Below are 25,016 nucleotides of genomic sequence, written 5' to 3'. Positions count from 1 at the left end.
TTATAAGATTTTTGTAGATATTCAGTAAGTTAGTATATGCAAAACTTTTAGCCCAGAAATGGAAACTATTTTTAACAAATAAAATTCCTATAACTACAAAGATATTCTTCTCAGAAACGTTGCTTCTATAAAGAGCCAAACTCTTTAATAAAATGATGGGCTGACTTGAGGTAAAAGGGGTTAAGAACTATTGCTGTAGGGATTCCAGGCAGCCGACGTAGTTACTATGAATAATTCATACAACAAAGTGCCTCCTTTTTTGAACTCAGTCTATGTTGAGCGCCAGGGGAAATTTTAGGTCCAACAGAGGAGTGAAACCAAGGTCAATTCTCCCATTTTGCAGAACCCAGTCATAGATTTGTTTCCTTTCATTAAAACCTTTGCGGCGTTAGTGATATAAGTCAGACAGAAAAACAAATACTGTGGGATATCACTTATATATGGGATCTAAAAAAAGCTAAACTCATAGAAAGAGAGATTAGAATGGTAGTTTCCATGGGCTGGGAGATGTGGAAATGAAGAGATGTTATCAAAGGGTACAAACTTCCTACTGTAAGAAGAATGAGTTCTGGGGATCAAATGTACAGCATAGTGATAATAGTTAATAATACTGTATTCTATACTTGAAGGTTGCTAAGAGAGTAGACCTTATATGTTCTCACCACACAAAAGAACTGGTAATTATGTGGTGTGATGCAGGTGTGAGCTAATGCTATGGTGGTAATCATATTGCAATATATAAGCAGATTAAATCAATACATCGTGCACCTTAAACTTACATGATGTTATACGTCAATTATATCTCAATAAAGCTGAAGGAAAACCCCTTTGCTGTATGAATTAACTTACTTGCTTCTGCTCTATTAAAACTTGATATTATTCTGCCACTTATTTTTAACAACAAAAAGCAGTTGTAAACAGAAGAATTCTGCAGGTCTTCTTTCTCATGTTAGCTTTATATCACAAGAAAACTCAAGAAGAATGTTTTCCAGTGTCTGTGGCTGAGTCTATGGCATATAAATCATTCACCAGCGTCTCACACCCATGCAGACATTGCTAATCAGAGTATTCTTTACCACTAAAACCCACATTCAAATTTCTTAATCCTCAACACAGAGCTCCAGAAGCTACACCACTCAATCACATTTGATGTGTGAAGTGTAACCTATTTTCCCTACTGGACTTAAGGAAATGTTATATCAGAAACCAGAAATCAAGTTATCACAGTAAGAAACACAAGTGTGTGGGCTTCCCTGGTGGCGCAGTGGTTGAGAGTCCGCCTGCCGATGCAGGGGACACGGGTTCGTGACCCGGTCTGGGAAGATCCCACATGCCACGGAGCGGCTAGGCCCATGAGCCATGGCCGGTGAGCCTGCGCGTCCGGAGCCTGTGCTCCGCAACAGGAGAGGCCACAACAGTGAGAGGCCCGCGTACCGCAAAAAAAAAAAAAAAAAAAAATTCACCACTGAGCATGACAGTTTCCCTTTGGAAAATCTGGCCTTTCTGATGAAATTCTGCATCAACCATAAATTCTCCTTTCCTAAGTTTACTCTACCTTACATTCCATAGACTTTTAGTATAATCCACAGGCTTCCAAATTTAGATAAGCAAAATCACCTAGAGAACATTTTTTCAAAATTTCAGAGCCTCATCCCAACTCTACTAAACCAGGATCTCTATGGGTGGTGTCCTCTATCCTGTATTTTTAACAAATTCCCAGTGACTCTGATGGAGCCAGCTCAGGACTTACCCTGGTACCAGAATTTAAACCAGTAGTGCTCAAGCTTTTAAAATCCATGCCCCCTTTTGATAAACATAAAGCTCTTGCACCTACCTTTAATGTTCTTCATACAAGCATTAGAATTTAAAGAACTTAAGAACTTTTTCTCCTAACTGTATATCAATGCCACCTCACCTCTCCAAGATTCCCCACCCAACCCTTGGGTTGATCCTCAAATTATTTCATGAATATTAATTCAAAATAGTTTAAGCAACCTTAAAACAAATATTTTGTCATATTTCTTTCATCAACTTCTTCATTGCCTTTAGTATCACAACTTGACAGGATAATTAATTCTTTCATTCAAGCACTATTTACTGTGTACCTGATATGCACCAGTCATTGTGCTAAGGATACAACTATAAGTAAGACAAGGTCTCTGCTCTTGGGGAAAACTACATCCTAGCACACAAAGACAATCAATAATCAATATAAGGTAGTGATGAATTTCATAAAGATAATAAAATAGGTCTAGATAATCAGTTGAAGTTGGAAGTGGTCTCTACTTTAGAAAGGGTATTCTAGAAAGATCTTTAGGAAGAGATAACATTTGAGCTGAGACTCTGAACAATGAAAAGAACCCAGTTATGATCTGGTAGAGGGAATGTTCCAAGTAGAATATGTGCCAAGTAGAGGGAAATGCAAACACAGCCCTGGCGCAAAGCACTCTATTCAAGAATGGAAAGAAGACCGGCATGAGCATGTTGAGGATGAGGAAGCATGGCACCCGTAATCTTCTGAGGCACTCATTTATATTTGGTTGCTGTTGATGTATGAAAATGGAAAGCAGGGATTCCCTGGCAGTTCAGGATTTCGCACTTTCACTGCCATGGCCCCGGGTTCAAACCCCGGTTGGGGAACTAAGATCCTGCAAGCTGCACAGGGCAGCCAAAAAAAAAAAAAAGAAGAAGAAGAAAATGGAAAGTGTAAATATCAATTCCACTCCCAAACATCAAGAAGGTAACCAAGTGTGAGTGATAACTAACAACGTTATGTTTCAGAAACTAAAGCAAAGTTGCCAGATTCCTAGAAGACCCCTTCCCACCTAGTCTCAGGCTTTTATGGTTGGGGGAGTCGCGGCAAGGGAGTTAAAATTAGGAAAGTGGAAGGTTCCTCAGCCCAAGGGAAATACGGAAAATAACAAGTTGTGGTCTCAGGAATCACAGCAAGAGATCTTCAAGCCCACGATGAACTGAAAAAAGGTGGACCCACCTACCTTCAGGGGCCAAGAAGATGAACAAGTTCATCAAGAGGCAGCAGAATAGAAAGAGGTCTAGAGAGCCCGTCCCAAGTACAGAGGACTGCTAAGATCTACGGAGACTTTTCTCACCCTCGGAAGGGTTAAAGGTCTCTAGAACACTGAAACTGAATTTCTCTCCTAGGGAAATGGGGAGATCAGAGAAGGCAATATAAATCAAAGAAATAAAGTAATGTGACCTTCTTTGCACTTGAGATTCATGCATGAAAATTCATTCTAAATAAAGTAATAACTAAAATTAAACCAAAAAATTAAAAAGGTTACTCTGTGCTTGGTGTTTCCTGTGTCTAATTTCCAATCCTTTTACAGTCATCCCACTAGAGAAGTAATATCACTCCTCCTCACCCCCAGTTTGCAGATGGGGACATTGAGACTCGGATTAAGCTTTCCTAAGGTCTTGGCTAACAAACTATAAAGCCGCTTAGCTAGTAGCACTAAACACAGTGCTGGCACATTGCCAGTACTAGTATATTTATTTGATTAATTAATTGGCCAGTTGAAGAATCTCTGACTCAAAGAGTTTTGAACCAATAATTAGTTGGTCTGTTTTACTATGGGTCATGAAAATGGCTCACATGTTTAGCATATATGATTTAGAAATCTACTATGTATAAGGCACTATCATCAGTCAGAGACAGGGAAATAAGACAGACACTGTCCTCAGCAAACAGCAGTCTATCTGTAGATAAGAGCACACAAACAAGCATAAGGAAGTAAAATAGACTAGAAGTGCAAAGCTCTTCTTTGGAAATTTGAAAGAGGGAAAGATCACTTTCACCCTTGGACACCAAGGAGAACTCTCTGCAGAAGAGGCATGCGACAGGAAGGTAGTTTTAGGTTCCCAATTATCTTGTGTATTTGAGTATCATTAACAGACCTAATTAATTCAGAACAACCCAACCTTCTTTTTCCCTCAGCAACAGGGTTTTACCTGAATTATATAGATAGCTTCGTCAATTCCAGTATTTACACAGCCCGAGTGAAGCCCGTTTGTTCCAAAGAAAGAAGTAATGAACTTCAACAGATACTGACCTCTTATGGCTAGCTAGCCTGCTGTGTGGATTCCAAGAAAATATAAAATTAGGTCAAATTACTTAAGTACAAATGCAATTACCTATGTGATGACCTGTTCCTCAATTTCTTTTTCTGCCAAATGCGCCCCACCCACTGGGGCTGGGGACAGGATGGGGGCCTGTAGTCATGTCCATGTTACATGACTCTTCACCACCACAGCTGATTGGACCCAGCCTGGAATAATTCATCGTGTCTCTTTCAGCAATAGAATTGGGGCACAGTGTGAGCTTCTTTTTGTAGCTCAAACAGCAAAGACGGACATTTGGGAATATGGAATGCCTTATCCTGGCATGAACACATGAGAAAAGACAACTGGTTGAGAGAGAAAGAAAAAAGAAAAAAAACAAATATGAAGAAACAACCAGAGGCACAAGAAGAAAGAGAGAATTATTACCAACTGCCTTGGCTCCTAAAGATTTTTCTGGCTCCTGGATCTACAATAAATTCTGAGATTCTTACAATAAATTCTCCTTTGTTTGTTTAAGCTAGTTGGAGTGTTTCTACTACCTGTAACCAGAGCATTGATACTCACAAGGGACCGGAGAAGGGGGAAATGTATAACACAGACCAAGTATGGGAGAAATCACTTTGTTCCATTTGCCTAAGCAAACAAAAGCAATCCCACACAAAAGTGACAGATCATGAGATGTCACATCCCAGCACACAACAGCAGGCCCTGCATGCTTTTATGGGGGGCTGTGACAGCCTGCACCCCACTAGGTCTGGGAAGGCACTGTGCCTTCCACACCCTGGTGATCACAGCAATTTGATAGCAGAGTCTAATGAATCCCACAGTTGGGGTTGGGATGCTTTTGTCTGCTTCAGCAGTGGAGAAAGCCCAGCTGGCTTCTTCATTCAGGTACTGGAAAAAAAGAACACAGGAGGAAGCTGGCTTCCCAGGTCAAAAACAATTACTGAAAATTCTATCCAAGGGTCACTTTCAAAAACACAACATGCAACTAGGTAGGAAACGGAACTGTGAGCAAAAACTTCTGAGCATCAGTCCCCCTCAGAGAATAAATCTTACCTCTACCGAGATAAAATTTTTCTCCCTTTCCTTTGCTTCCACTTCATGACATGGCCCTCTATCTTGTCTGTTTCCTGAATTTTCTTGGCTACATATCATGGTTGTTTGTCTTCACTCTTCTACCCGAAGATAAACACTCTGAGAGCAGGATCCAGGTCAAGCTCATTTCTAGACTTGTCAAAGTGCATAGCATAGTGCCGGGTACCGAAAACATGCTTGGTGGTAAATGTTTAAGGACACAGGCTCTGCCACTGACTACCTGTGTGACCTTGGGAAATGTTCTCAACTTATCCATGCCTATTTTCCTTACTTATAAAAGAGCAATCATATTCCCTTGTTCTCTGGATTACGGTTAAGTGAAAACTAAGACATATGTAAAATGTCGTGCATGAGATAAACACACTACAAATGAGAGCTATTGTTAGTAGGTACTGGCCTGAGAAGTGCAGAACCAGACTGTGCCCCCTTCTCTCCCACATATTCTATTATCACTGTTATACTTGGTTTTTATTTCAACCCCAGAAGTGCCCCAGTAGCAAGGATACAACCATTCCTCCAGGAGAGGGAGATAGGCTAGGAAGAAAGCAACCACACCAGATAAGTACACATGATCAATAAACAGTAAAGGACTGCATTGTGCCCAGCTTTGAAATGTGCAAAAATTACACCTGCTCGTGCCAAGTTAGTAGCAGCTTCCAAGTGCCTGATGCTACATTCATCACCATGTCCCAGAAAGATGCTGACTGAAGGTTTTCAAAAACTTCAAAAGACTCTTGCAATAATTGCATATTCATTAGACAAATTAGTTCTAGATTATTTTTAAAACCATAACTTTAAAAAAAAGAGCAACAAAGAATTCAAGAGAATTATGCAGCAGTGGTGTTTAGAATATAAAAATGTAGAATACTATTCATTCTCTCTGAAAGCATTAAATGGTAAAAAAAAAAAAAAAAAAAAAATAGAGGGATGGAGAAGAGAAACTAAAAATAAAAAGCCACACAGAGAAAAAAAATATCTTTATGAAATTCAGCCCTTGGTAAGTATATAGAATTTTTCTATTAGTTGGGGTTGGGGGGAAATGTACAAAGTGTTTCCACCTCTAATGAGGAAACACATTGGGAAAACAAGGACTCTCATCATAATATTACATTGGCTGAAGTGGTGATTAACCAGTGTGACCCCTAAAACAAGTATCTGCTGGGATCCTGTTCACTGCGGAGCCACAATCTGGTATAACAGACCGGGCTCCGTTTTTTTTAGACTCCATTATTCCCCAAATAAGCAGCTGCCACTTCACCCAGATGTGTTAAACGGGGTAGAAAGTCAGGAAAAGTAAACAAAAGCCACCAATGGCGCATCAGGTGGCTCACAGCTTCCGGCCTTGAAGTGCATTACAAAATGGAAAAACAAGTCCGAGAACATGGGGCCAGGCAGCGTTCTCCGTGACAGGAGCGGTGAGGAGCGCAGACGCTAGTATTTGGCACGTGTGAAGGTTACATGCCGCGCTCCACTCCTGAGGCCACATGGGTGCAACATTAAGGTATAAATTAAAGAGCCCAGCAGTAGTTCCTGTTACTTGCCAGTGCCCACTGAGGTTGATCACTTCACCATATGCAAAAGGCTGGCTGCGTTGCTACCTGGCAGAAAAATGAAAGCTGTCTCTTCCAAAACCAACCCCATCTTCTATGATTAAAAGCACACTGCTACATTCTGGGACTAGTGCAAGAGGTGGAAATTGAAAACAATGATCATAGAATTAAATTTATGATTACAAAGTGTAGCTAGTGCTCCCAGGGAGAGAACAGAGAGCCACCTACCAGCATCATTTACATTGGCGGAAGGGGAACAGGCAGAGAATACCAGTATTTCTAGGTAGTATGGCTTAGTGGTTAAGAACCCTGGCCCTGGTGTTCAAAAGATTTATATTTGGGCCCAATTCCGCCACTTTCTAGCTCTGTGACTTTGACTTCAGGCAAGCCATTTCCTCCTCCAAATTTCAGTCCCCTTGTTTGCAAAATGGGAATAAGAATACCAGGACAGTATCTCAAGATGTAAGGATGTAATCCACATTGCCTCTAGAATTTAGTAAGCACTTACTAAAATTCTTGTTATTATCAGACATGATAGTCCAAAATATATCACACTGGTGTATTAGTTTCCTAGGGCTGGCATACAATGCCACAGACTGGGTGGTTTAAACAAAAGAAATATATTTTCTCACAGCTCTGGAGGTGTCAACAAAGTTGGTTTCTCTTGGGGCCTCTCCCCTTGGCTTGCAGATGGCTGCCTTCCCACTGTGTCCTCACAGGGTCTCTCCTCTGTGTGTGCACATCCTTGATGTGTCTCTGTGTGTCCAGATTTCCTCTTCCTAGAAGGACAACAGGTGGATTGGATTAAAGTCCACTCCAGTGTCTCACTTTAACTTAATCACCTCTTTAAAGGCCCTATCTCCAAATACAATCACATTCTGGGGTACTAGGGATTAGGGCTTCAAAAAAATGATTTGGAGGGTATACAATTCAGCCCATAACAACCAGTTTAACATGGGAGCTGACCAATCAGAAAAGATGCTGCTTAATCACTGGCCAATCAGAATAGATGCTGACTGTACAACACCAGCATAGTGAACTGATGCAAATGGGTTACTGTTACTGTTATGATTATTATCATTCACTGTGTTTTAACACTACCTCTACTCAGGGTAAGTCAGGTTTTTAGGCAGAGTGATCCAATGTTTCTGAAAGGTGAGATTTCAGGAGGCAAAGCAACCTTCAACCAGCGTGAGCTCCTATACCCCACCTCTTCCTGAAACTGGACAAATGCCCAGAGCCTTTGGAAACTACTTTGTGAGAAGAGGCAGGAGGAAACAGTGACAGGTGGAGGAGCAGGGAGGGCACAGGAGACTGAGATTTGAAAACAAAGACTCGGAGGAAGACATTTAAGTGGAGAGAGGAAAAATTCCATGCAAAGAGCTAAGACATCCCAGACAGAGGAGACCTCAGCAGGCCCATCTCCAGCTTTGGTTCTAGCCCAGGGTTGACCAGTCAGAACTTTCACAAGGTCAAGATACATTCTTCTTGGCATACCTCCTTCATGTCATCCTACCAAAAAAGATTCTTTTCTTCGTTACCCAAATGACCACTTTTGTTATCCTACTGTGTTGTGTCAGACAGAAAGTTGTAGAAGAAGAAAAAAAAAAACCTAATATAATATACCCATCACCTTCTTCTACATCAGCTCCTTCTCCCTCTCCTTCTTCTCCTCGGTCAGCCTTTATTCTGTGCTCATCATGTGTAGCATAGGGTTTCTCACTTTTGCCTTCATTTAATCCTCATAATCTCAATAGCTCTGTTCTTTATCATAGGATAAACTATTTGTTACACAAGACAAAAAGACAACCTACGGACTAGGAGAAAGTATTTGCAAACAATGCGACCAAAAAGGGCTTAATTTCCAAAATATACAGACAGTTCATACAACTCAGTAACAAAAACAAACAAACAAAAACACCCAACCTAATCAAAAAATGGGCAGAAGACCTAAACAGATATTTCTCCAAAAAAGACATACAGATGGCCAACAGGCACATGAAAAGATGCTCAACATCACTAATCATTAGAGAAATGCAAATCAAAACTACAATGAGGTATCACCTCACACTGGTCAGAATGGCCATCATTAAACTGCTGTACAGCAGAAATTAACACAATATTGTAAATCAACTATAATTAAATTTTTAAAAAAAGCCTACAAATAACAAATGCTGGAGAGGGTGTGGAGAAAAGGGAACCATCCTACACTACTGGTGGGAATGTAAATTGGTACAGCCACTATAGAGAACAGTATGGAGGTTCCTTAAAAAACTAAAAATAGAGCTACCATATGATCCAGCAATGCCACTACTGGGCATATACCTAGAAAAAAAACTCTAATTCAAGAAGATACATGCGCCCACCTCTGTCCATTGACAGACGAATGGATAAAGAAGATGTGGTACACATATACTATGGAATATTACTCAGCCATAAAAAAGAATGAAATAATGCCATTTGCAGCAACACGGATGCAACTAGAGATTATCATACTAAGTAAAGTCAGAAAGAGAGAGACAAATACCATATGATGGTTATATGTGATTACATGATGGTTATATTTCCACTTATATGTGGAATCTAAAATATGACACAAACGAACTTATCTACAAAACAGAAACAGACTCACAGACACAGAGAACAGACTTGTGGTTGCCAAGGAGAAGGAGAGTGGGGAAGGGATGGAGTGGGAGTTTGGGGTTAGCGGATGCAAACATATATACAGAATGGATAAACAACAAGGTCCTACCGTATAGCACATGGGACTTCAACATCCTGTGATAAACCATAATGGAAAAGAAAAGTGTCTGTTACAGAGCAAACTACTCATTTAAACTCACCGGCTCTACCTCCCTTCCATGTCTGATTATGTGCCTCCCTGCAGCATCCTGTGCTTAGCCTACGTAAGTGCTTCACCCATACCCCACACACATAAAATTATAAGTTCCCTGAGGGTACGAACCATATCTGAGCAATTCACCTGCTAAATCCACTACCTAACACAGTGCCTGGCTTACAATGCTGTATGCAATACGCAATTTTGAATGAATGTTTACAATATGAATAAACAAACCACCTATCTGTATCACTTCTCACCAATAAGACACATAAGATGTGAAATATTTCCCCTCACGGCCCACCCCCCACCATGTCCTGTACCATCAAGAGCTAAGTGGGGTAAGGGTCTTCCCCCAGCCCCACCTAGTGCCATCCTCCTAATCCCACTTTTGAAAGAGCAGAAGAAATGCTGATCTAGAATTGAGAAAGCTGTGAAAAGGCAGAGTTCATTTAGGGCTGGTTTGGAAAAAAATTTTTTTAACATCTGGACCAATTTTAAAATGTACTTGAGTTCCAGTTCAAGGAATGGGAAGAAGAACATGGGCTCGGAACACCAATTACTTGCCCCTTTGTCTCTCCCATTTCTTTGAGAAAATTTAGTGAGGTAACTCCTAATATGCCAATATCATAATATACCCAACATTTGGGTAAATTATAGATTATGTGCAGCAACTCTTCAGCTTTTAAAAAGAATTTTCCAAATTAAAAAAAAATGTTTTTTTTTTTTTAATTTTAGTGCGGTTTGTTCAACGTCCTACAGTTTTGAAAAATACATCATAAGAGAACTGATACGGTCTTATGGCATTTTACCCACATTTGGTCTAATTTCCCTCATGTTTTTCCCAGCTGCTCTATTAAAGCAGGACAAATTGTCACCTTGAGAGATGAAGACAAAAAGAAAAGTAATAAAATAACTACAGATTTTTTTAATTGTCACTCAGCCCTGGAGATGCTAGATGACAACCAAGGAAACAGCTAGGTTTACCTGGGAGGAGGTGTTCTCTCTGGCTATTACCATTCCAGTGCTGCTGTTATTTAACAACCTGGCTGTGTTAACAGGGCTGTTCTTCTGGGTGTGGAACTATGGGGTCTGACCTCCAAGTTTCCTGGCAGCTTTTAAGAGGAAAGTGTACATGACAGAGGGTCAGTCTAAACTCTGTCATTTGCTGGCTGCATGGCCTTAAAAAGCACATTGTCGTAAAAACAATCAGACAAACCTAAATTGAGTCATTCCATAAAACAACTGGCCTGGACTCTGCAAAAATTTCAATGTCATGGAAGTCAGTGGAAGGCTGAGGAAGTATTCTAAAGTAAAGGCAACTAAAGAGACATGACAACTGAACGCAATGTGTGATCCTGGACTGGATCCTGGATCAGGTGGGAGAAAAAAATGCTATAAAGGACAATATAAAATCAACTGACAAAATTGTTATTCTTTTGTTTATTGACTTGTTACTGTTTCAGATTTTCCTCTTCCAGTACAAACTCCACGAAGAAAAGAACGTTTTTAAAATTTATTTGCATGTAGATCACTAGCATTTAGGAGATGTTCAATGATGTTTTTTTTCTTATTATTCATCAATTTTATACACATCAGTGTACAATGATGGTTTTTGAATGGATGAAAAAATGAATGAATAAGTGGGATCAGACCTGCCAATCCAATCATTCTCCACAAATTACCAATACTGTCTCAGCTCTGGGCTAGACACTTCAAATCTACTACCTCATTTAGCTCTCTTCAAATAAAATGAAGTAGATGCTATCAGCCCCATTTTACAGATTAAGAATCTAAGAACCTCACCAAGGTCCCTAACTCTATCGGGAGTTAGGGGCAAAAACCAAGACTTGAACCAACTTCTGACTCCAAAGTCTTTGTTCTTTCATTGCATGGTGCAGCCTCAGGAAAGCAAAGCACATTCAATCTTCTCCTCTGATCTGATGCCGCTCATTAGCATCCTGAAATCATCTGTGTAAGAACTTGACAAGGTTTCATTTTCTTCTGCTGCTTGTCTCTGACACAACGCCTTCAGCGGCTGTGGGTGACAGGAAGGCTTTTAACCTGGTGAACCAATGGCTGATCCCGGTCTACCTCCAACACTGCAGTGACATATGGCAGCCTCAGAGTCATCTCAGGTCTTTAAGGCATCTTGTTTGTTGCCCTTAAGTCCCACTTTGGCAATTTTCACAACATTAGCCTTGTCCTTTGGATGGGAGATGAAACCCTCGGTAATCATTTAGGGCATGACTTGCATCAGCAGTAATGGTAGCTGGATTTTTGTCCTTGCTCCAGAAAAGTAAAAAGAAAGCATTGAGATTTTCTAAGGAAATCCTTGTCAAATATTTATTAAGCTACCTATTGAGTTCCAGGTACTGCTTTCAAGGAGCCTGCAGTCCAGCGAGGAAAAAAGGCAAACAATTAAACGAATGCCATCTGAAGGAACGTATAGGATACCATGGGAAAGGGGGAGAAATCAATAAAGGCTTCCCAGTGGAAATGACATCTCCGTTGGCAGCTAAAGGATATGTGAGTTACCCAGATAAAAGGGTAGAAGTTACCAGAGTCCTTAGCAGAAGGAACTGTACATTCAATGGCCTGAAGGTGACGGCATAGCACATCAGAAGAATTTAAGGACATTCCACGTGCCTAGAGTTTAGGTGCAACACTGGGACAGCAAGAGGGTTTAGACTTTATCCTTAGGGCAATGGGAAGCCAATATTAACTTTCCATTAGGATGATCTTTGGGCTTAGTTCAAATGATGGCGAGACAACATAGGTAGACAGGTGGGGGCTGCTTCAGTCAGGGTCTAGATAAGACACAGAGCCCCCACCAGTTATTCTGAAAGATAATTTAATATGGAGAATTATTTGCCAGATGTTGGAAGACTGAAAATACCAAAAGGAGACACAGGTATTGTAAACATAATAGTAACTTCAGGAAGTAGTGACCACTTCAAAGGCTAGAGAAGCAAAGAGAAGAGGTTGGTATTACTAAAACATAAAAGCTTAGAGGAGGGGTGCTGCAGAGTTCCACCCAAATCTGAGGAGAGGATACTGCCTGGGTGGTGCTCATTTCTCAGAAGTTAGAAAACCTGACAGAGCTGGAATTTAGACAAAGGCTGGCTGGCAGGTACTGATGTCTGAGAAGGCACCATGAGGCAGGTTCTGAGTGTTAGAAAAACAAACTGGAACCAACTGCTGCTACTAGAAGCAAGTGTCATGGGCAAGGTGAAGCATTGCTGGGTTACATTAACAGGAAGGAGAAAGCCCTTCTTCCTCCCCCAGGTTCACAGTTTCTTCTGGAATGTGCTGCAGCTACATAACAACCACAAGTGGAGAGCTTGTTTGAATTTGGAAGTACTGCATCGAAAAGCAGAGTACAGACAGAAACGGGTCCTCGTAATACCATGTAGCCCTGAGCTGCAACTAAAAGCAAATCCACGGTCAGGATTCTTCAATTAGGTAAACCACTCAATTTTCTTTCTCTGTTTAAGCCATTTGGAGTGAGGTTTTCTTTCATTTGCTACAAAAACAAAACAACAAAAAATACAATATAGTACATAAAGATACTGATGCAGCACCTTGTCTTGCATTTGTTTCTCCACTCTTTCTCTATTTGCAAAATAACTTTTTCTTGCCCTCCTTTTGGATCACAGTACTGGCAGGAAAATGACTTCACACAATAGAAAATACCTCTATTAAACATAATGAAAATCATTTAACTTCACTAGCCAACAAAGAAACGCAAACTTCAATGAGAATGATCTCAACTCAATTAAAATTGCCCTCCCCAAAAAAATCTTTAAAGATGACAATAACCAACTCTAACACAGTTCTGATGAAACAAGTACACTTATGCATATGACCATATAACTGGATATAGCTGGGCTTCCCTGGTGGCGCAGTGGTTGAGAGTCCGCCTGCCGATGCAGGGGACACGGGCTCGGGCCCCGGTCCGGGAAGATCCCACATGCCGCAGGAGCGGCTGGGCCTGTGAGCCATGGCCGCTGAGCCTGCACGTCCGGAGCCTGTGCTCCGCAACAAGAGAGGCCCCAGCAGTGAGAGGCCCGCGTACCGCAGCAAAAAAAAAAAAAAAAAAAAAAAATGGTTATAGCTATTTTGGAAATCATATTGTAATATGGTCTAAAGCTTTGACCCAGTAATCATACTCTTATAAATGTATCCTAAGAAAATAATTGCAGAGACCATTCTCTACCTTGCTTAACCTTCCTCATCTAAATGTAGTTCAGCGATGTCCTATTTAAAGACTAATTAGTAAAAGTGTACACCATACTTCACATATAGTAGAATGTAGAATACAGTGTTCCTACTCATTTTCAGGACCCTGAATAATATTTCTGTGTATACTAATGAAGCTCAACTTTTTCTTGGAGGGGAGGGTGGGTAGTTTACAGTAATCTTATCAAACCTCTTTTGCATATAACCATTACTTAAATCTTGCATTGTTAAGTGAGTTCTTTACATGTTTATAGCTCATCTCGTCAAGAAGACTGGAAGTTCCTTGAAACAAAGTACTAGCTCTCATCTTTATAACCATCCAACAACAATTTCAGTCAACAGACATGTAGTACATGCCTACTATGAAGTGGAAACTGTGCACAGTAGCTAGTGCAGGGCCATGCACAGCTGATGTTGGACAGAGATTATGATAAATGTCTTCCTGGGAATATTTACCTGGCAAATGTTTCTATGATACAATGAACTTCTTGAGGTTTTCATTCATCTTTGTATTGCAAAATTTAGAGCAGTGCAGACATACAGTATGCTCTATAAATGCTAAATGAATTGATTACTAAATAAATTTTTAATTGACGGAACCTGAATATTTTTGAGAGTTCCAGTTGAAGGGGCAGAAGACATTTACATGTATTTTTGTCCAACCAGTTCTGCAAGCTTATATGTACACACACACACACACACACACCCCTAAGCCTTGGATGCAACTACGCCATGCATTTTTGATTATTAGCAAAGGGAACACTTGACGAGCTAGAGACCTTCTCCCAGAACAGCACCATGCATCAATCATAAGCGTTTGAGCTGACAACTCAAGAGGTAAAAATGTTCAGTATTTTCACCCAAAGGATGACATTTTGTCTAATGATGTTAATTTTGCACCATAAACACTTTATACTACCAAAAAAAAAGTAAATGCGTGTCAGGTTGACAATTACTAATGGCAAAGGAGAAATAGATTAATTCCTGCAACAGTGAGTTTGAATTATCTAGAAGACAAGTATTTAAAAAGCAATTTGACAGAGATTAATTAGGTCTGTGTCTTCATAAAGCAACATCTTTTGTTTGGCGCCACTTTGGCTCCAAATACACTCCAATTTGCCTGTAGTGTTAAGTATATGGGTTTGGTTTACTTTACTTGCTCAGTCTTTACCTGAATTTTCATTCTCAATTTTCCACTGTCATTTATAACTCTTGCCACAGTCATAAGGTCTCCATTTAGGAACACATTTTTACTTGTACATAGTTGGTTACCAAGGGGATTTTCAGCTGAAGCAACCATTTGATAAGAGGGAATACAGGTCAACCTCACTTAGAGAAACTCATAAAGCAACTGCCTAATACTCCAAATGTATAAAACTACAAAATTGTCTGCTTTTCAAGATTGTTCCCATAGTTTCCTTATTTCATGATTTTGCTGAACTTTATATATCAGTTCGAGAAATTTAACCTAAGGAAGGTATCATATCGTTATGCAAAGATTTACCTTCAAGTTGCTTTATTGCAGAATTATTCATAGTAGCCAAGAAGGGAAGGGGATGGGGGGGGGAGGAAAAGGGAGAGGAGGGGAAGGAAGAGGACAGAAGGGGGAAGAGAAAGGAAGGAGGGAAGGAAGGAAGGGGAGAAGGGAGGAGGGAAGGAGGGAAGGAAACAAGGGAGGAAACAAGGGAGGAGAGGAGGAAGGAGGGAGAATTTCTAACAATTTTTTAAAAATAGAAGAATTAGAGTAGCCAAGTATTGAAATACTGCACAGTCTTTACAAATTATATTGGAGGAGAACATATAACAGTTGGGAAAATGTTCTTGATATAGTGATAAGAGAGGAGAAAAAAAAAAAAGCAAGCCACAAGCAATATACGGAGCAGCAAAAATAGTGATTAACACCATGGATGCTGGAGCCAGACTGCCTTGGCTCAAGTCCCAGTTCTACCACTCAGTAGCTGTATGACTTCAATCAAGTTAACCTCTTAGTCCCTCAGTTTCCTCATCTGTAAAATGTGGGTAATATTAGGATCATAAGATTGTTGTGAAACCTTAGATCGTAAGGTTGTTGTGAAATTAATGTAAATAAATATAAATCAAGCACTTAGAACAGTGCCTCAGAGTAAGTGCAATGTAAACATTGGCTCTTATTAACATTTACAGTATGCTTCTGTTTTTATACACAACAGATGAAACTATTACCCACAGGAAAAATACTTAGAAGAATATGCTCCAAAATATTAGCAATGATTACCTCAATGGGATTAAGGGTAATTTTTAGATTTTTTCTTTACTTTTTTTTTTTTTTTTTACTTTTCTAGGATAAAGTTGCAGCATTTTTGTAATATTAAAAGTTAACTTTTAATCAATCACCTTTCATATGCTTTTTCTCTTAAAATATTTTATTAATAAACCCATTTTTAAAAGCAAATATATTACAGTATAATGTAATATCCAGCTACAGATTTTACCTGAAAGTAAGTACAAATTCATTGTAGTTAAAGAATTTGAAGTTCATGATATAAAGTAAGGTGGTTTTGTTTTCCTTTATTTTGTTTTTAATGTTTTTTTCCTGGGATCAACCATCCCTATATGATATTCAGATATGTCATTCATTTATTCACTTAACAAATATTTTAAGTACCTACAATGTGAACAAAATACACAAAAATCCTTGCCCTCCTATAGTCTAAATTCTTGTGGGGGGAAACAAAAAACAAAACATATGAGTAAATTATGCAGCATGCTAGAATATGATAATTGGCTCTGAAAGAAATGAAGCAGCATGGCAGGGATTCAGCAGAGGGCAGAGGAAGAGGGGATGGAAGGAGGTTGGGCTACAGGTTCTAAAAGTGTTCATACTGAGCCTCACTGAGCAGGCAATGTATGCCAGAACTGACGAAAAGTCTTTTGATAAATATAAGGGTCCATCAACAGATGAATCGATAAAGAAGATGTGGTACATATGTACAATGGAATATTACTCAGCCATAAAAAATGAAATAATGCCATTTGCAGCAACATAGAATGACCTAGAGATTTTCATTCTAAGTGAAGTAAACCAGACAAAGACAAATATCATATGATACCGCTTATATGTGGAATCTAAAAAATAATACAAATGAATGTATAGGCAAAACAAACAGACCCACAGATATAGAAACAAACATGGTTACCAAAGGGGAGGGGAGAGGGATAAATTAGGAATTTGGGATACACACTACTATAACAGATACACACTACTATATATAAAATAGATAAACACAAGGACCTACTGTATAGCACAGGGAACTATACTCAATACCTTGTAATAACCTATAATGGAAGAGAATGTAAAAAGTGAATATACATATTTACATATATACGTATAACAGAATCACTTTACTGTATACCTGAAACTAACACAATATTGTAAATCAACTATTTCAATAAAAATTTAAAAATAAAATTAAAAAAAATACAAATATTCACTTCATCATTCCACAGAGTTGCTGAGTACTTAGAATTTGCCAGGTCCTAGGCTGGGTGCTAAGGAAGAGGTAGTATCCAAGGAGTCATGCTTCCTGTCCTACTTTACAAAGGGTAAAATCTTATGGTCATAATGGTCCTTTACAGGAAAAGTTTCCCAACCCCTGCTCTTAACCATTATCTTACTTAAAAAATTAATTTGAAGCTTTAGGGGAAATAATTGCAGTCCATTTAGACAAGAAAATCCCTTGGGTGTGGTTGTGCCTGCTTAGTTTAGATCTACAGTGAATTGGGATACGTAGACTGTGCCTTTGAGATTTAATGCATTGAGTGCTTGAGGAGAATTACAGGAAGACATTTTGTGACATTTGAAGCTGTTTCGATTTCAGCTGCCTGTTATCTGACACTCCAAAATAAAATCACTAAAAATTTTCAGCTTGCTTACTTCGAAGTTCACATAAGACCTGTGATTATCCTGATGCCCCTCAAATATGAAAAATCATTTTAGAGACGTTATGGCTTGCAAGGCAATGAAAAATATAAATTCAAGACCTTGGGTATTATCAACTAAAAATAGCATCCATGCTTCTTTGCAAGCTCCGTTACATAAATCTCTATTATAAGTCTAGAGAAAGTTTAGATTGTAATTCCAATCCACAAAATCTCAAGTATTCACTCATTCAACAATTTTTTACTGAGGACCTACTATATGCCAGGCATTGCTACTGCTTAACAGAACAGTTACTTCTTAAGTGTCAGTAGCCTTCCAGTATGACATACCCCTTTTTAAGTGAAATGATAAACATGTTTTCATCTTTAAACAAGAGGATAAAATAGATATGTCCTTAGTATCTTGCAGTGTGCAGTCTACTGGAGAAGAGAAAACCCAAATAAACACAAATAACAAAAAAAATTGTATCATTACAGCTGTGCAGAATGCATGAAGAATAGCATTCTAGGAAAGGAAAGGGAATAATAGGCCACCTCACTGCCACTGGAAGACTTGGAAAGCTCCCTGGAGGAAGTGTCATCTCCCAGAGGAGGAGCAGGGCAAAGCCAAATGAATTTTGTGGGAAGAGTACCCTTACCCCTACCACAACGGTCACACACTGAAATGCTAAGGATTGCAGGAAAGTGGGACCAGAAAATAATATTTAACATATGAAAGTTGAATATTAGTATTATTATTACCCTTCGATACACACACACACACCAACTTACAAAGGGGCCAACTGAAGCTGGGACAACTGCCAATTCATCCACTTCCCAGCAGTAAATGGCAAATCTGGGGATCAACTTCAGGCTGGCTCAGAGGCCAGAGCTTTCCACTGCCCCATCACATGCATCTCTTCTGGGCTCCACGACACTAAGGAAACCCAGAAGCCTTTGTGCCACTCCTGGCTCCCATTTCAGTTCATGTGACACTGTGCTGTTCTAAGGAGAAACTGATTTCAGAGCCATGTGATCTTGCTTTAAGATTTCCAAATTCAGGGAGAAGAAACGTCAGATACTGTCATTTAAACTAAGCTCAGCCCCACCCTCTCCAGCACTCCGGCACCCCACTCACCCCACCCTCAATAACAAGTTTCTCTTCTGGAAAGAACACATCACCGTCCATTCTTCAGAGTCCTGGAGATTCTTCCAGAAAGAGACCCTGGTGCTCTGTGACATGCAATCTCTCCTTCACCTGGCTTCCTGGTCCTGATGGGGTCCCTCATTTCCTGGGAATGCAATATTAAGCTCAGGTAGCTGAGTGTACGTCCCAGGCAGGAAACCATTTTTCTTTTAGAGCAAACATAGATATGGATAGACATAGCCACACATCTCTTTATGGTCATTTCATTCCCACTTGACAGGAGACAAAAATGGCTGGAGTGGAGTGATGTGACCTTGCAACTCTAATAGCCATTTACATGATATTTCCAAACAGGCACTGAAACTCAGAGATGTTTCTGGTCCTCAATGTTCCCTCTGCTTTAGACATTGACCTGTAATGATTCCAGAACCAACAGACCTGTATCCAAATCCTTCACACATTGGCTATGTGACCTCGGGCAACTTACCTGATGTATCTGAGTCTTACTTTACTAATACCATGTGTTCTAAAAATATTAACTTACATTCCTATATCCTGTTTGACTGATATTCTGCTGGCTTTCATAAGCAGGACAGTAGCCATTATAAAATATTAAATATTATTTAGTTTTCATAAATAGGCACTGCCTTGAGCTCGCCAAGGAAACCCTTTTCCACTATCCCCAGCAGTAAAAGTGTTAGTAACTGGCACATCCACCACCTCTAGGTTCCCACAGCTGCTATTCTTTATGACTGGTTGATGCACAAGACAGTCAATGTGCCCAGTATATCTGTACTTGCCCCCCACCATAGATTCTCCAAGTAATCCCCAAGGGCTAGCCCTACTGTCTCCAGGCACTCCTCCAGGCCCTGGGAATCCCTGGCCATCCTGATACCCACATATAAGAGCAGCCAATTCACTATGCTGCCATATGCCAGGATCTGTTCCACCTGCCAGAGTGTGTTCTGATGCGGCAGAAGTTGGGTGGGGGATGCCTTTGGTGGCATTCCTTATACCCACGTGGGCAAGCCCTCCATGCCCATCTGGCCCACCTTGGTCCGGCACTCCCTAGAATCATCTCTGTGTGGCCACTTGTGGAAAATGAAGCCACCGTGAGCCAGGCTCTGAGAGAACCAGAGAAAGATGGGGATGGCGGATGGTCAGGCCAGAAGACAGTAAGAGCCACTAATGAAGAGGAGAGTACTTTTTGTAGTAATTTATTTTAATTTTTATAATTACTATGATTTTCCTCATTTCACAGATAAGGAAACTGAGGAATGAAGAGGCCATTTAAAACGTCAGTGACAGCAGGTGTGTACTTAACCTTCACACTCACCACCTCTCATTTGACCAGAAGTATAGTTTCAACTTAATTAAAAATGACATTCCAGGGACTTCCCTGGTGGTCCAGTGAAGAATCTGCCTTACAATGCAGGGGATGAGGGTTCAATCCCTGGTCAGGGAACTGAGATCCCACATGCCACGGCGGCAGCTAAGCCCGCGCGCCACAACTACAGAGCCCACACACTCTGGAACTCATGCACCATAACTACAGAGCCCATGCGACCTGGAGCCTGCACACCACAACTGGAGAAGAGAAAACCCGCATGCCACAACTAGAAAGAAGCCCACGCACCACAACGAAGGGCCCACATGCCACAACGAAGGATCCCACGTGCCTCAACTAAGACCCTGTGTGCCACAACTAAGACCTGACACTGCCAAAAATAAATAGTCTAAAAAAAATGACATTCCAGTAAATTATTTTCATGGCTTAGTTGATGGGACAGAATTTGACCATATAAAAATCTTTGGCAACATTATAAAATCTAGGAAAAATTTTAACATAATTGCTTAGTTCAACAGAAGCTGAAAAAGTTCTTAGCACCATGAAGAACATTACTGATTTTTAAGGAAGTCTCCATTTTTTTTTAAACATCTTTATGGGAGTATAATTGCTTTACAATGGTTTCTGCTTTATAACAAAGTGAATCAGTTATACATATGTTCCCATATCTCTTCCCTCTTGCATCTCCCTCCCTCCCACCCTCCCTATCCCACCCCTCTAGGTGGTCACAAACCACCGAGCTGATCTCCCTGTGCTATGCCGCTGCTTCCCACTAGCTATCTGTTTTACGTTTGGTAGTGTATATATGTCCATGCCACTCTCTCACTTTGTCACAGCTTACCCTTCCCCCTCCCTATATCCTCAAGTCCATTCTCTAGTAGGTCTGTGTCTTTATTCCCGTCTTACCCCTAGGTTCTTCATGACTTTTTTTTTTCTTAGATTCCATATATATGTGTTAGCATAAGGTATTTGTTTTTCTCTTTCTGACTTACTTCACTCTGTATGACAGACTCTAGGTCCATCCACCTCACTACAAATAACTCAATTTCGGTTGCGGGGAGGGGAGGGGAGGGGAGGGAGTCGCGGCGGGAGGAGGAGGACAGCGCCATTCCGGCAGCTCCCTCTGTCCCTTCTCCCTTCCCCGCAGTGGCCCGCGAGCCGCCAGCGAAGGAGCGCGCGCGTTACGCGTCCGGGTTTGCTCGAGCCCTCCCGCGCCGAGCGTCCGCCGCCCGCTCATGGCCCGGGCCGCGGCCGACAAGCCGCGCTGAGGCGGGCCGCGCGGGGTCGTGGGGCCGCCGCCGTGGCTCTCGCTGTCTGCGCCTCGCCGCCATCGCCTTCGCGCCTGGCTGGCGGGGACGCTGTCCTCCCCGGTCGTCCGCGCCGCTCCCTGGAGCTCGGCGGAGCGTGGCAGTCAGTGCCGGCGGAGGCTCGAGGAGCCCGACGCCGCCGCCGGTGTCGCCGCCGGCGCTGCGGGGGCCATGACCGTGGAGCAGTGCTGCAGCAGAGCGCGGCGCAGAAGCACCAGCAGACGTTTTTGAACCAGCTGAGAGAAATTACTGGGATTAATGATGCCCAGATATTACAGCAAGCCTTGAAGGATAGTAACGGAAACTTGGAACTAGCAGTGGCTTTCCTTACTGTGAAGAATGCCAAGACCCCTCAGCAGGAGGAGACAACTTACCACCAAACAGCGCTACCTGGCAATGATAGATACATCAGTGTGGGAAGCCAAGCAGATACTTATGTGATTGATCTCACTGGAGATGATAAAGATGATCTTAAGAGAGCAATTACCTTGAGTTTGGCAGAATCAAACAGGGCATTCAGGGAGACTGGAATAACTGATGAGGAGCAAGCCATTAGCAGAGTTCTTGAAGCCAGCATAGCAGAAAATAAAGCATGTTTGAAGAGGACACCTACTGAAGTTTGGAGAGATTCTCGAAACCCTCATGATAGAAAAAGGCAGGACAAAGCTCCTGTTGGACTAAAATGTTGGCAATACTTGCTGGTTTAGTGATGTTATTCAGTCATTATTCAATCTTTTGGAACTTAGAAGACTAGTTCTGAATTACAAGCCTCCATCAAATGTTCAAGATTTACCCCGAAACCAAAAGGAGCATCGGAATTTGCCTTTTATGCGTGAGCTTCGGTATCTAGTTGCACTGCTTGTTGGTACTAGAAGGAAATATGTTGACCCATCAAGAGCAGTTGAAATTCTTAAGGATGCTTTCAAATCAAATGCCTCCCAGCAGCAAGACGTGAGTGAGTTTACACACAAATTATTAGATTGGTTAGAAGATGCCTTCCAAATGAAAGCTGAAGAGGAGACGGATGAAGGGAAGCCAAAGAACCCCATGGTAGAGTTGTTCTATGGAAGATTCCTAGCCGTGGGAGTGCTTGAAGGTAAAAAATTTGAAAATACTGAAATGTTTGGTCAGTACCCACTTCAGGTCAATGTATTCAAAGACCTACATGAGTGCCTAGAAGCTGCCATGATTGAAGGAGAAACTGAGTCTTTACATTCAGAAAATTCAGGAAAGTCTGGCCAAGAGCATTGGTTTACTGAACTACCACCTGTGTTAATGTTGGAATTGTCAAGATTTGAATTTAATCAGGCATCGGGAAGACCAGAAAAAATTCACAACAAATGGGAATTTCCTCAAGTTTTATATCTGGACAGATAACATGCATAGAAACAGAGAAATAACAAGAATTAAGAGGGAAGAGATCAAGAGACTAAAAGATTACCTCACAGTATTACAACAGAGACTTGAAAGGTATTTAAGTTATGGTTCGGGTCCCAAACGATTCCCCTTGGTGGATGTATGTGTTGGAATTTGCCTCAAGTAAACCTGTTTGCACTTCTCCTGTTGATGATATTGATGCTAGTTCCCCATCTAGTGGTTCTGTACCATCACAGACATTACCAAGCACAACAGACCAGCCGGGAGCTCCTACTTTAGAACTGCCAAGCACATCACCTGCATCAATAGCTGCCCTTTCATCGAGATCAGTAATACACAAACCATTCACTCAGTCTCAGATACCTCCAGATTTGCCCATGCATCCAGCACCAAGGCACATAACAGAAGAGGAACTCTCTGTGCTAGAAAGCTGTTTACATCGCTGGAGGACAGAAATAGAAAATGACACCAGAGATTTGCAGGAAAGCATATCTAGAATCCATCACACAATTGAACTAATGTACAAATCTATGATACGAGTTCCTCATCGCTTACGTGCTGTTTTAGTTCATGAAGGCCAAGCTAATGCCGGGCGCTACTGGGCATACATTTTTGATCATCGTGAAAACAGGTGGATGAAGTACAATGATATTGCTGTAACAAAATCATCATGGGAAGAGCTAGTGAGGGACTCTTTTGGTGGTTATAGAAATGCCAGTGCATACTGTTTAATGTACATAAATGATAAGCCCCAATTCTTAATACAAGAGGAGTTTAATAAAGAAACTGGGCAGGCCCTTGTTGGAATAGAAACACTACCACCAGACTTAAGAGATTTTGTTGAGGAAGACAACCAGCGATTTGAGAAAGAACTGGAAGAATGGGATGCACAGCTTGCCCAGAAAGCTTTGCAGGAAAAACTTTCACATCTCAGAAATTGAGAGAGTCAGAGTCTTCTGTGACAACAGCACAAGCAGGAGAACCAGATATCTAGAGCGGCCATCGAGAAGTGATTTCTCAAAGCACTTGAAAGAAGAAACTATTCGAATAATTACCAAGGCATCACATGAGCATGAAGATAAAAGTCCTGAAACAGTTTTACAGTCGGCCATTAAGTTGGAATATTCAAGGTTGGTTAAATTGGCCCAAGAAGACACCCCACCAGAAACAGACTATCGTTTACATCATGTAGTAGTCTACTTTATCCAGAATCAGGCTCCAAAGAAAATCACTGAGAAAACATTGCTAGAACAATTTGGAGATAGAAATTTGAGTTTTGATGAAAGCTGTCACAACATAATGAAAGTTGCTCAAGCCAAAATTGACATGATAAAACCTGAAGAAGTAAACTTGGAGGAGTATGAGGAATGGCATCAGGATTATAGAAAATTCAGGGAAACAACCATATATCTCATAATTGGGCTAGAAAATTTTCAAAGAGAAAGTTATATCCATTCTCCCTTTATCTGTCCTTCCTTCCCTTCCTTTTTCATTATTTTATTTATTTTGCAGGAGATGGGGCTAGCCCTCAGCATCCCCCCCTGGGAGAATCAACACTCCCTTACTTCATGTGGTCCTGGCAGAATGCATGGGGACACATTCTATAACATTAATTAAGAAAGAAAAAGAGGGGGAAAAAAAAACCCTAACAACCAGCCTCACATAATAAGACATTAAGAACTGTGAGATAATAATCTCACCAAATAAGAAGCCAAAAGGGAAAACAATTCAATAACATTAACGTCCTCTGTTCTTCAATGAGCTAAGGAACCTTTCCCTAAAGCAATCTCATCCCCGGCAGACTTCCATTCTGCCTCTTGGCCAGAACTGAGCCACACACATCCTTCTAAGCCGTGTACTTCCATAGGGGAAGGAATTGTCTCAGTGATGTAGATTCATCATGACACTCCTGAGATTCCAGAGCACCCCTAGTGAAACTTCATCAGCCCAAAGGCAGAAAAGGTACCACTTGGGCTTAAGTTCTACATTCACTAGAAAAATTCATAAAGGTAGACCACAGGAAATACTGTCAAATAAAGCAATCGTTCATCTCTCAACCCTGATAAATGTACACTAGCCATGCAAACAGGAAGCTGGGAACAAACTGGGAACTAGATTTGCCGTTCCTTTA

The 25,016-nt window shown here is 40.9% G+C and overlaps 1 protein-coding gene across 1 annotated transcript in view; it reads left to right on the top strand.

The window, feature by feature from the left end:
• LOC309959892 (ubiquitin carboxyl-terminal hydrolase 25-like) overlaps positions 1–24,502 on the top strand; it is a gene marked incomplete at both ends in the record, with an annotated part of 29,094 nt that extends 4,592 nt beyond the window's left edge. The window contains 6 exon segments of the mRNA XM_082836450.1: positions 21,349–22,187; positions 22,189–22,882; positions 22,884–23,023; positions 23,025–23,809; positions 23,812–23,868; positions 23,871–24,502. Coding sequence (XP_082692576.1) covers positions 21,349–22,187; positions 22,189–22,882; positions 22,884–23,023; positions 23,025–23,809; positions 23,812–23,868; positions 23,871–24,502 — 3,147 coding nt within the window.
• Between the last annotated feature and the right edge of the window lie 514 nt (positions 24,503–25,016).

Source organism: Leucopleurus acutus, assembly GCF_964270905.1.
Source record: "Leucopleurus acutus genome assembly, chromosome: 3".
Lineage (NCBI taxonomy): Eukaryota > Metazoa > Chordata > Mammalia > Artiodactyla > Delphinidae > Leucopleurus > Leucopleurus acutus.
This window is presented reverse-complemented; position numbering and strand designations above follow the sequence as displayed.